The sequence below is a fragment of the Barbatula barbatula genome, assembly GCF_947034865.1.
Source record: "Barbatula barbatula genome assembly, chromosome: 24".
Lineage (NCBI taxonomy): Eukaryota > Metazoa > Chordata > Actinopteri > Cypriniformes > Nemacheilidae > Barbatula > Barbatula barbatula.
Window position 1 is genome coordinate 14847205 of NC_136787.1, and position 14036 is coordinate 14861240.

A 14036-nucleotide genomic window follows, 5' to 3' on the forward strand; every position below is an offset into this window, starting at 1 on the left:
TACAGGTTTGAAATGACAAGAGGGCGAGTAAATGATGACATAATTTTTACTTTCAATTTAACTTGCAGCATAAATGTAACTTTTCAAGCTCCATGGGTTTTATACCTCCTAATCTATTATAATACATAAGGCGACAGATGAAATGCTTTTGAAAACTATTTTTATTACGAAAAAAGGTCACTCAAAATTATATTTATTTTAGGCTACAACGGCTTAAAACATGAAGTTATCAAGTCCATCCTCCATAAACTTCTTGTAGATGGCCATGAACTTAGCCACAAAGGCCTCCAGATGGTAGATTGCTTTGTTGCCCAGCTGCAGTCTGTGTTCATAGTATGCAGCCATCTGAGCCACCTCGGCCTTCAGGTGTCCATCACAGTTGCTAAGCAGCTCTGTCACCAGCCCCTGGAAAACCACAGGTGGAAAATTACTTCTTGCAGTATTCAGTGATCATGGGTCTGGTATAAATCCATATCTAACAATGGGTTACTTCACAGTGTTTTCTATACACTGAAGTATGCAACTTTACCCTCATGATAATTTCTGGCGGGATGCAGTGAGTGAGAAGTTCGTACAATCGAGCCCGAACCTCCAGAAGCCTGCAAAAACATCACAGACATATACAGTATGTCAGCTAAATACAAACGTTTTGAATAATCGAAACATAACAGGTCATTAAAAACAAGTGAATTATTGAACAACATTAGGTAATAACATGACTTTAAAGCGAACTATGTTAATGAAACAAAGTGCTGATGTAACCCCAGTTCAAAGGTTTTATATCTAATGAGGAAGAACACAAGAACCTTTGGGCCCATCTTGTAAACACAGCTGTTATTATTATAATTTTTTGCTTTAGATGTGTTTGTTCTGACCTCTGAGGACTTTGCTGGCTGACTATAGCATTAGCTGTTTCTCTGAGATACACTTCCCAGTCTGTCACAGGGATGTCCTGGTCTGGTGAGAACGGATATCTGCAGGACAAAAGGTACAGATGGCAGTTACTCTTATTTTATAATTTATCTTAATTGTATGAATTATTCCCATCTTTATACAATCAAAAGCCAGTTCAGCGTTACTGGACCAAAAAAACAGATGCAAAGCGTCTTACTGTTGAACTCTGCAGGCCTCGCACATCAGCATGGCTTTGCGTAGATTGCGTCCTGACTTCTCAGCGATCTGTTTGGCCAGCTCAGGAGGAAGCAGCAGTCCCTCCTTCTTGCACACATTCGACAATACACTGCATACCTGAAGGGAGAAAAGTCAGATAATTTTCCGATGTTAGGAACTCAACTAAAATTTTTGCATTAACCAAACACCTTTCTAATATCATGACTTTTAATGATTACCAAGAATTGCATAGTTATTCTAGATGTGTCCTTTAAATAAAGGTCACCCATAAAGAAAGGTTCATTTTTTAGTAAGCTCACCTCTTCCACACTTGGCAGAGGGACTCTCACGGCCAGACACCTGCTCCTGATAGGGCCGATCACTTTTGAGGTGGAGTTACAGCACAGGATCAGCCGGCACGTGAACATATATTTTTCCATCGTACGACGGAGGGCATGCTGCGCATCTTTAGTGAGTCGATCCACCTCAGTCAGTAGCACCACTGTGATTATACCAGAAACTAACATCATGTTCTTGCATTACCGAAGCCTATTCTGTACAATACTGACAGTGCCGATGATTAACATCATGAAAGATCATCATATTTCGACACGGTTCATCATTTCTAACAGATTCAAATTAATGATCTAACTTATTATGTAGCCCATGAAAGAACACAGCCAAACCTTTGAACTCCTTCTGAGCACTGGACTGTATCTGCTGAGACTGAGCGACAGTTTTTATCAGCTCCTGAATGACAACACGGTCACTGTTCCCGGCATCACTTGAGGGAAAAACAGATGTGAGGATCTAAACATCAGTGACAAGACCATATCCCTACAATAAAATAGAAATTTTCAATACCTTGGATTCACTTCTAAATGGTAGTTGCTGGCAATGGTGTTGATTTCAAGTTTCTTTTTAGAGGGTGTCTACAACAGAAAGAGAAAGGAAAACAGAACAAAGCTCTGATCAGTAATTGTATTAGTACCACGTGTTTTATTTGATTATTTTTGACACATAGCACTTACAGTGATTGTATGGTGCTCGATTCGGAGTTTCTCAACCCCTGGACCGTACAACTCTCTAAGCAAACACATGATCCGGGTTTTTTTTCCAGCTCCAGATGGCCCGTAAACCAACAAATGTGGAAAATCACCACATTGGACCTGCAAAATGAAATAAACGAAAGCGCTATAGGCTACTAACGGGCACAATAATCAGTTTATAAACTATAACGTTACTTTAGTCGATTACTCCATACATATATGCTATAATAAATCATGAATTAACGGATGTTTATAGATACTCAACACTGCAACTGAATTTGTAGTTATTTAAATTCTAGTTATTTCATTGACTTTGGTCTGAAACTCTGTATTTTCTTTTCCATCTTGTATGCAGTCTTACCAGATTTTTGATCTGACTGGCTTGCTCCTTGTGATAATCGAGTTTTGCCAAAGACGTCGGTCTGTATTTGTCGACCCATAAACTCATTTTGCACTCAGTATGGTGATAATATTACACTTAATAACTCAATGTTATTATGTTATTGTGTATCGCCTGCTCCGCTCCCGCGAAACATTAGCCCGCGCCGCGCTGTCAGTCAGAACTACAGGAAGCCTAGAGGGACATTCGCTGTTTTAGCGTTTTGTAAAATTCACTGCTACCTTGTTATCTCGCGCAATTTGAATGTACAAAATGAATGCATGCAACATAGATATAGAATACAGATGACACGTTATATTACATTTGAATGTATTTATTTATATGTTTTTATTTAATTCGGGATTGTGCTATTTATATTGATTTAGCTCATTAAAATTAATTAATTAAAACAATAAACAATTTAAAAATACAAGAAATAAAAACAATCATAAAATTAGCTTGACATGTAAAAAATCTTATGAACTCGCATTGTTAAGCCAGCGACCAATGTGGCCTACAGATTTAGCCCGTAGATCGCGACTCAAAACATGTTATATTTCCCCAACTATTTTTTTTTATTAAAATAAATATTTGAAAGTAGCAATATTATACAGATCACACAATAGACCACACAAAGAGGAAGAGAAAAAAAAGATATATATTTTTAATAATAATAAAGTAAAAAATTTCAATAAATAAATACAGAAAACAACAGCAAGTATTTCTCCTCTTTCCTATGGACACATTCTAAATACACCAAAAAATTATATAATATTTCCACAACTACTTTAATGAGACGCCTCAATCATGACGTCATCAAACAAAGATACAGAGATAAAGCCAAAGAGCTTCAAGCCTCTGCCAGTTGCATTACTCAAGACACAACGGTTTTGTGTAAGTCAGATGTAAGTTTATGTTTATAACTTATTTAGTTTTTATAACTTTACTGGTGATCTTAATTTAACAAATTGTTTTTGGTGAATGTGTTTAAATTGTACCACTAGATGGCAGTGGCAGATATAGATTGATGCTTCCGCATATTGTTGTAAGTAGTGCACAATGTAAATAACACAGCTGCATTGCATACAACAAGTGTTTTTTAGTCAATAATGACATGTTTTTGTGTCGGAGTTTTTGGTACACAGTGTTGCTGTGTCTGTGACAATGAGACAATGGTCCAGACGACTCTAAGACTTAAGCCATTCCTCAAGTATGAACAATTAGAACACTTAGTAAGTATTACTAATAAAAATATTTCAAGGCATAATATATAAATAAATCCAAACATACTTGAGGTACTTAAAAAATCGATCGCATTTTGATAAGCATCAGTTTGGAATCAGAAAGAATTAACAGCATTTACAGCATTATTGTAGAACACAGGATTTGAGAAGACCTGCTTGCTATGACAACATGGTATGCTTCTTAAAATCATCGTTGTGATGTATAAAAATAGCTCACAGTGTGTCCCGTTATTGTTTACAACATTGGCGGCATAAACTGCACTGTCTGCTCTTAAAGATGCCAAGTTGTTAAATGTGGTTTCATCTAACGGTCATTTGAATTATAGTCAGGCCACTGTGTTTCTCTATCAGGATGTAATGTGAGTCGTCTCGTTCCTACATCAAAAGCCTCTGGTGACTGCTCATTTTCATTGGCAGGCTGTAGAATGCACTATATTTTGAGGACTTACAAAATGTTTTGTGTAATATAGTATTAGTTACTTCATAATATTGCAAGTGCTTTGCATTATTGTTACATATGACAAATGTGTCATGTATCTCAGAGCGGACATTCACATTTTAAACATATTTGTATTTTATGATCCCCTCCTCAGATCAATCAATAATTTATTTGCAGACATTAACCATGACAACCCCTGAATATAATTATTGCGAAGACAGAAAGAGCTTTGATGCAGCAGAAAGACAGAAGGCAACAGAGCAAACCAACTTTTGAAACCCCTCCCCAGTGGTCATCAGTAGAAACTTTGTTTCTAAAACTTTCCATAGATAAATAGATGCTACAGTACATGTCAGGGTGCTACTGCTTACTGGCATTCTCTGCCAGCCGGTAACATAAGGGCCTCTGTTGGGGGACTTTAAAATTCCCTATCCACAGTAATGGCAACAATTAGAAAAAAGAACCCTCATTACTGCATGGCAAAAAAGCCACTTCCTGTTCGTTTACAACCCCAGATCTCCAGATTCCCAAACACAACTCCAGTCTGTGTGTGTGTGTGTGTGTGAGAGAGAGAGAGAGAGAGAGAGAGAGAGAGAGAGAGAGAGAGAGAGTGAGAGAGAGAGAGAGAGAGGGGCTATTTTTACTCATTTGAGGCTGGGGTAGTGCACAGAAATTTTCAAGTGATGGAATGTGTTCAGCTATGAATTGCAAAGTCACAGACAGATAGGCACATTCACATAGACACACACTGCAGCACAGATGTACACACAGTCCTTTCAGCGTTCATTAAATGTTGATGCTTTTTCAGAGTCCACTGACTCATAGAGGACAATCTGCCTACAGTTCATTGGCTGGATAGGTTTTCATTATAGAATGTCACGGAGTATAAACTGATTTTAAAATGACCTTCATTAAATACAACTTTTGGAGCGCTTATAATCAGAGTAACATTATGATTGACTATTTTTTTGTTAGTGGCATTTTAGTACCATGGTATCCATTGGAATAATGGTGTGATCTTGTTTACCACATTTGGTTTCTATAGGTTGAAACCCCTAGTGAGATAAGCAACGTATAAACATAATTATGGACACTAGCTCAGCATACTGTACCAGCCAATCAGCACTCAGAATAGAATTAATGGAATGCATTGCGTGTGTGTAGACAGCACCACCCAATTAATGGATTACCGCATTAATTAAAGATAATTGTTTGGGAGAAAACCTGTGGTTACTTTTCCATGGTAAAATCCTCTCTTTTTGTAATTGGTTGGCAGAATGTGCCATCTGGCCCCCAGCTGAAAACTCTAAAATGACTGCCTGGAGTGGCCAATGGTACGTTCACACATTTATCTGTGCATTAAGATGCTAAAAACTCAAGAATGAAGATTATTAAGTTATTGTTACAGCACAGTTTTATTTTTTATTTTCCTGTCATATAATGATTTGTAACAATAATTGTTGTTGCTGTTTTTTCCATTTTAAACATACTTTATTGGGATGATTGTGGGGAGGGGCCTATAATGATGTGTACAAGTGTGTCGGGGTAACTGCAACGGTGCCCTCGCGACCCAAGAGTGCCATTAGGATCTGCAGGCTGGGTCCGATCCAAGCCGGACATTCCTTTAGAGTCAAGTGGGAATTTTGGAGAAAGACAAGCATTGTGTGATGGATGAGGGGTTTTGAGAGGAAGGACAAACGGGACTTAAGGGCCGCATAGAGAGGAGAACATGTTTTTAACACCGTCCCTTCCCAACTCGACCCAACACACACCAATGCTGGACAAAGAGTTGCTTTATATGCTTGTGTTAATTATCTTAAGTCTGTCGTGAGATTAAAAAAGTCCTCTTGATGAGGGTAGCTCTTGGTTTTAAATCATTTTAAATAATTTCTTAGTATTTGGTCTTGTTTTTCAGTAGAAGTGTTTAAACACTCTTTAAACAAGTTACATTATAATTCAGTAATACATTTGAAAATTATATAATTTTTTAATATGTTTTTATTGCTTACTTTTAAAAACTATATTGATAAATATAACGTTTACTTTTAGACTGCCACATGTACTATTGAATAAAAGATATAATAAAATAAAAAACAATATTGGATACAAATATTTTTGAAGTGTCAATAATGTAAAATAATAGTCATGAATAATAACACGATTTATAATACAATTTATAATAATAATGAATAATTTTAAATAAGTTATATTTTTGAGCTTTAAATAATATTATAATTTAAGATAATAATACATAAAATAATACATTGTTGTATTGTTGGAGCTTTGAATAATAAAATAATTTATAAAATATATTTAACAATATTAAATCATTTGTTATTTGGAGCTTTGAATAATATATAATAATTATTTAAAAGACTCTTGATAAGGTTTGGTGTGCCGACTTTATACTTTATTATTCTGTTGAAATTATTTTTAGGTTTTGCACCCACTTTAAAGCTTAAACACTTTGGTTGGTGTGTTGGTTCTTTAGGTTTTCCAAGGTCTTGTATGCTTGCACACAAACAGCTCCAGCAGCTTCAGACTTAAGGGTCTAAATTAATCAAATTAAAGTGGCTTCTGTTGAGACACTAATGGAATGAGGTGTATTTACAGAGCAAGCAAACTGGCCATGGCTCAAACGCATTCATTTAATGTTCCAGTGCTTCTGGTGACAGAAAAACACATTCACATGTGGGTCACCTGTGTAATGGGTTATCTGTTACAGTTCTTCATTGAAAGTGTAATTAAACATTTATTTAATACACTGTATCAATGTACACTGCGGTGTAGAATGTACAGTGTATTTGACAGATTATTTGTTTATTGAAGGGAGTATGTTGTACAATGTTGTTTTGGGCAGTCACCTTGGTTTGTAATGTGTAATGATTTAAAAGACCTTGAGACCTCCAGAGAGAAAAATCAGCCCCCCCATCACTGTTACATTTGATCATGTTGACATCTTGAACGTCCTTGAATGACTCTTTCTCATGTTAGTCTCTGTGTTTGACTTTCATTGGGTGCTGTTAGATAAGATTTGCACTGCATGTGTGAGTGGGTCAAGCCGAAATGTGAAAGTGCCTATACTGCATCCCAGTCTCTGTATATTGTGGGGATTAGCCAAACGTCTTAATAAACATACTAAGGAATGTCTACATGAGACCTAAAAATGTGGCAAGATTCAAATGATGGTTAGAGTTTTAGATTTACACTAAAGAGGTAAACAATACGGTTAGCTCAGTATAAAAACTGTAGAAATCAATAGAGTCCCCCACCATGATCGAAACGCAAACAAATGTGCCGGTGACCAGGGAAGCTATTTTTCTCTACAGTCTGAAGGTCTCACGGTCTTTTACGTTACATATAACTCATAACTAAATTGAATGCCCTTATAAAATAAAACAACAGAAATTTTACAACATGCGCACCGTCAATAAAACAATAACTACTTCCCCCTGAAATTAGGCGTTCACTTTCACAAAGGACATGTATAGTGCCCACATTGGGCACCATAGTGTATATTTAATATTTTTGCTGACTAAAAGTGCAATGCAGAAACAAATCCAACTACTCAAAATAACCAACTTTCATCTGCCTGGTGTCAGTCCTTAACACACAACATGTGAACTTAATATGAGGTAAATACATTTTGCGCACAGTGTGTTACAGTAGGTTTTTACAGTATAGAAAATCACCAACGGTCAACATAATTCTAATGACGACCTTAAGCCAAGTGGAACTGTACACTGTAAACATTTTCTCTCTGATCCTTGACTCTGGATCAGGTGGAATCAGGATGAATGAAGAATTCAGATGTTGAGATTGTGTGTGAAACAGAGCTTAAACCTCTTGATTCAATACATTGATTTCTTTATCTTTTTTAAATTTACTCTAAAACTTTTATTATGGCAAACAATAGAGTAGAATGAGAAAGTGTACACTGAAAGAATTAGGATTTCAAATCGACCAATTGAGAATCCAAACCGTTTATGGCTCATTTACAGGCCTTGTTGAGTAATATCTTTGTGGGGTTGTGTGGGAAATGTGGGCTGGTGGTACAGCTGCAGCAGGGGACATCCATTGCCTGGAACTAAAGGGATTTTGAGTCAGGCAGAGGTCTCTGAATACGACCGCAGTTTTAACTCTTAATCTAAGTCAGCAGTACTCTCACAAATAAAGAGCTAACATGTGTTGAGTCAGATGCAAAACAGTTAGATACTACCGTACATTAGTTTTACGACACACACGTATGCATATTTTGTTCATATTTTAGAAAGAATTGTTAACACATCAAATATACTGTATATAAATATATGTACATATATATATATATATATACACACATATATAAACATTCAGATCAAAACGTTTTGGACATAATGAGAAATATTGATCCAAGTTATCTGAAACCTTTGACTGATACTGTATGTCTTTCTAAAGTTTAGTCAAATGTCATACATTACTGTCCTAGTACTTTGGCAGCGTTGTATAAAACATATAAGTACTTGTATTGCATGTTTTATTGAGTGTTATCTACCCTCAGGAAAATACCACAGAAATTAGACCCAGATGAGATAGGCTATCCTATTCACATTTATAGTCATCTGTCCTATCGATAGCTCATTTGTTTCTGTGTTATTTTCATCAAAGGAATTTCAGCGGCCTAAATTGAGAAATAAAATAGCATTCCTAATTGTAAAAATCTGAAACAAGCTTGGTAGAAATCTGCAAAATATTTTTTTCATGTTTATTTACCAGCACAAGTGTTTGTATTTTACATATGTGTGTGTTTGTGCTTGCATCAGTTTGTCTGTGTGTCTGCATATCTCTGTACATATACGCTGGAGTTTAAGGTCATGGGATCATACCAGGTTTCTCTGAGCAAGTTTATTTTTCCTCGGCTGCGACTGATAAAATGCAGCTGTTCAAATGTGTCTTCGAGTGGTAAGTAAGCCGTACATATCCACCCTCACATGTATCTGCAGGCAAACCAATAACCAGTCCTCCACAAACCACAGGTCGAAAAACAGCCGGTATAAGAAGTTTTGACCAGGTCACGATAAGCTCCTGGTCCTGGACAAGAATACTGAAATGGCTGCATTGTTCCCCTTGGGTTACAGAAACATTGGAAAAATTATATCATTCTGGTGGATATAAATCTGCACGTTAAGCTTGCACTGTCCTTTTCTAAGATCAGAAACCTTATACAAGTACATTCAATACGTATGTACATTCCCACTGGGCTTGCATTATGGTTGTGATAACAGATTTCAGGACTCACGGGGGTGATAGAACCTTAACATGTCTGTCATTAAAGTAAATGTGTTAATAGTCTAAAATGTGTTAAAAGTCTACTTCCTATATATGCGTGCAGATGCGAGAGAGCGGAAACATATGCAAACGTTTCATCTTTCGCTGAAGGTCTAGAGAGTGGTTAACACTTTGATTCATGCAAAAATTGGATGAAATGTGATCAGATTAAATTAATGTCTGCTTTGGCCTGTGGTTGCCTCTCTTGCGCACACATTTATTAAACCACACAAAAATATATATTGTGAAAGGTCAAGGTTTTTTTTACCAACTAATGCAGGGCAAGCCGGTGTTCTTCCATGACCTGAAAGTAAAATCTGACAGTGGAAGAGGCAAATGACCCCCCAGCCCCCCTGTGGCAAATCTGAGAATGCACCACATACTTGTGTCCCGTTACAAATTCTGAGACATTTCGAAATAGAATGAGGCAAGTTGTCATTCTCCCTCTTTCAGTTGGTGGAGCTCAAATAAACCCCTGTCAGTTCCTGTCTACTTTTGCAAAAAACCTTTGTTCTATTTGAATGGTACAATATCAACTTGTGAAATGTGAAAGTAAATGTTTATGTATTGTTAGTTATTTTTAGTCTGACATTTGGGGCCAGCTTTTCCTCTGGGTCCTTTCTTTTTTAGAATGTGAAATCACATGTCTGTCGGATATGTGGGTCGTATCAGAAAACCTATTATTTTTTAGCTGGTCGAATAGCCTTCCTTCTATCACAAGTAGATCTGTTCATAGACACCCCTGAGATTAGCGAGAAATGAGGGTCAGTACCAGCCCAAAAATAAACATCCACCTCTAAAAGTGTCAATATTTTTAGAGCTAGCGGTTAACCCTATTATTAATGCAAGAATCTGATGTTATTTTATTTAATTCCTTGACTTTATTATGAATACATTTACTAAGCGACACAACAATATTGGTGTTTTCAATACAACACTATGGCACAAATGCTTATTTTAATCAAGTTTTTTATTTAAACTCTACACCGGTGTCTTCTTCATATGTATTGCAGTTATGTTTCCTGGATCTGAAGAATTTACTTTATCTGTTCTCTACTGGGTGTTATTGAGCGAGTTCAGCACTCCGTCCACTTTTCATAGAGTGTGTATCGATTGCTGAGTAAGATCACTGTCTACTTGCTCTTGTGTAATTGAAGCTCTTAATCGATAGGAAAACATGAGATCAGCATTTGCTGGATTTCTGAACTGACACGACCTCATTGGCTCTGAGGTCATCAAACTAACATCATGCATGAACCATTTTCTTAGGCTTTACCACAGACTTGTTCACTTTTAAGGGCCAGATTAAAGCCTGGAATGTTGATGCTGGTTGAAGACATTCGGCGAGTCTTCAAAGCACAGTTTCCCACATGAAAAAGCATTTTTTATCTGTACGTTTATAAAATGAATGTATTGCTGATGGCCTTTTGAACTTTGATGCTACGTTTCTCATGTCTTCACTTTTTGAAGCTGTTATTGTAGGCGGTTTTCGGTAACCCTGTGGAGGGCAAGGGTCAAAGGTGAAGTTTATCTGTGGTCACTCTCTGCATATTGTCAGTGACTCATTTAACATTTTGTTTTCTTTTTCTCTAGCTGGGGTGATGATGAATTCCAGCTCAGCAGGTAAGCAAACCCCCTTTATTCCCAGTATTTCTTCCTGTTCTTGTTCTGTTTTCAATTCTTATTTCTAATTCTGTTTTGATTCTGTTCACATTCACAAAACCTTTTCGATTTATTTCTGTTCCTGTTCCTACACACACAGAAATACTTGAATCGCCCTTTACAAGCATCTATTTTCATGCATGACAACCAAATTGGATTTCTGGGAAAGATTTCTCAGGTCTTTCCAGTGTGTCACAGCTTAGGCGTCCAAAAATAATGATATTTTACCACACACACTGGTCAACGAACACAGGTTCACAAAAGACACCATCCCAGAATCCACACACAGACCACAGGAAGACCTTAAAAGAATAGATAATGAGCCGAAATAAGAGAAAAGTTAGTTTTAGATGCATGTTTCTCTCTCTTTAAAGCTCACATACATAAGTTTGTGGTTTTGTGATATCCTTCGGAGCGTTGTGAAATTGTTTTATGTGTCTGTGGGGTCTGGGAATGTGAGCTAGATATTCTGTTTCTTGCTCACACATGATGCACGTTTTAATATTTGTTTTTTGTTAAAAAATATTTGAGGTTTTGCGAAAGATTTATAGTTTTTAAGGTTTGGAGATGGTTCAATAGCTAACTGAGGTATGTATAGCATCAGAAAATAATTATTTTTGTATCAGTATCATTTTAAAGGCCCAGTATATGAAATTTAGCGGCATCTAGCGGTGAGGTTGCGAAACAACAAGGTAAATTCTATGCAAGGTTAGATTGAAATATATAAGGTCTGTTTTACCTGCAGATAAAGAACGATATTCATTGTAACCTGCAAGTGAAGCGGTTTTGATCATCAGGGGCAGGTTTTAAACTCCACAGTATTTATCAGCATTGACCAGCTTTGTTTTGTGTTTATGGAAGACTCAGGTTTACCTTGAGGTCCATGCGAGGCAGGGCCATTATCAGGAGCCGCGTCATGTTACTGATATTGAGCAGTCTTGGGGAAGTGTGTGGATATGTGTAATAGGCCAGAGGTCAGAGGTCATGCCATTCTTGAGTTTTAAATGCCCTCTCACATAACCTCACTGGCGACGGGCGCTGGTGGAGTATGTGTGTGTTTGAAAGTGTGACGAATGCCCCAGTGCTGAATATATTTGTCTAAATGTGTCAGCAACTTCTGTGTTGGAATGTGAAAGTTTTGCATCTGCCTGTAGTGATTTAGTATGTTTATTGGTCACGTGTCATTGATATGTTAGCGTTTGTTGTGCAATGGATGATGGTATTACTAACATTGTTTGTGATCACGTGTGTCTAACACGCATTTTGTGCGAATGCAAACTTTTTCACTTATACAATCCGATATGCTTATATATATATATATATATATATATATATACTTCACTTTTATTGGTACAGCTGTTGTTTACGTCTGTTTGTGCAGATAGAACGTAATATCATCCTTGTTCCTCTGCCCGTGTCTCTAAGCTCACAAACCAAGAATGAAGGACAACGTGTTCTATACTCTCTCCTGTGGGTTAAATTAAGATCCTGTCTGCTGTTGTCTGAAGCAGATGCACTGCGTGTGTGTGTTTGTGAAGGATTCTCTGTTTTCAGCATTAAGAGGAAAGGACAGAAGACAGAGGACAAAAATCAAGTTTGTTCCGTCCTTAGCTTGCCATGACGTTTACTGGACCACAGGCTCTCCCATAAGGAACATGTTCTTAGACCTGTGCTGTTTTAGCATTGACTGAGAAGAACCAGCTTCTAAAAGCTTTGTGGAGCCATTGATTTTCCATTTTATATTAAAGCTGTAAGGTTACATCAAATTTACTTGTTATGCACAACGCAAGCCTAAAACTTATATGGTGTAGTCCCTGCAATGCTCAGCCCTAAAGGGAAGGTTCACATAAAAAGGAAAATTGTTTCATCAATAATTTGCCTTCATTATAAAATTTCTTTTATTTACTGTAGAACACAAAAGAAGATATTTTGAAGAATGTTTAAATGGGCCCCCATTGACTGCCATTGTATGGACATTTACATTTAGTCATTTAGCAGACGCTATTATCCACGGACACATATAGACATTTCTAAAATATTTTCTTTTGTGTTTTACAGAAAGAATCATATACATGTTTTAAACAACTTGATTGTGAGTAAATGATGGGGGGAACTGTCCCTTTAATTTCTTTCACAACACAACTATATTAACAAATTCTATTTGTCCTCAGTCCCAACCTGAATTGCAATGGGAAAACACATTGAATTATGTTTTAGTGTCTCTTCAGAGGCAGCTGTTTGGAGGATTAAACCCTCAATACGTCTCAACCCGGGAATAAATATCCTCTAATGTTGCATTATCTGTAGAGATGCTTATGCGCTTACAGTCTGCATTGATCCACAAATTTCAATTTCATCTAGACTAATCTAATCCATTTACTGTAGAATGATGTCTGTATGACCTAGAAAACACACAAACCCATTCTTTCAGAATAAAATTGGACACATTCAACCTTACAGTTCCTCTCTTATAGAATAATCTTTCTCATCTGAGACACGTCTCGCAGGATGTGGAAATGTTTTTTCCATTCTAGTGTCCACTAGCTCATTATAGTGGGAAGTAATGTTTTACCAGGCTGATCTCTGTGCGTGCATGTGCATGTGTATGTCAGGTGGGTGGGTGACATACATTTGCTCATTGGAACTTGATTATTTTCTCTGCAGAGACCCGCCATGAACTTGTGACCTTGCACAAGAGTTTTTGCTTTATATTCTCTACATTAAATTTGCATTTAAGATTTATAAATGAAGATTCTCATCTAGGTACTTTTGTGTAAAGCTGATGGCAAGAACCCCAGACATGGCATAAACAATGTTTAGGTCATAGGTTCAATACCCAGAGAACA

General features: G+C 36.8%; 1 protein-coding gene across 1 annotated transcript; it reads right to left on the reverse strand.

Annotated features, from left to right (window-relative positions):
* Positions 1-30: 30 nt before the first annotated feature.
* On the reverse strand, positions 31-2806 carry rfc3 (replication factor C (activator 1) 3). The gene is made up of 9 exons (XM_079448072.1): positions 2521-2806; positions 2142-2279; positions 1975-2042; positions 1797-1894; positions 1431-1612; positions 1112-1248; positions 876-974; positions 530-599; positions 31-405 (listed from the first exon to the last, which is right to left on the reverse strand). The coding sequence occupies exons 1-9, from the start codon at positions 2605-2607 to the stop codon at positions 214-216; spliced, it is 1071 nt and encodes a 356-aa protein (XP_079304198.1). The 5' UTR covers positions 2608-2806; the 3' UTR covers positions 31-213.
* Between the last annotated feature and the right edge of the window lie 11230 nt (positions 2807-14036).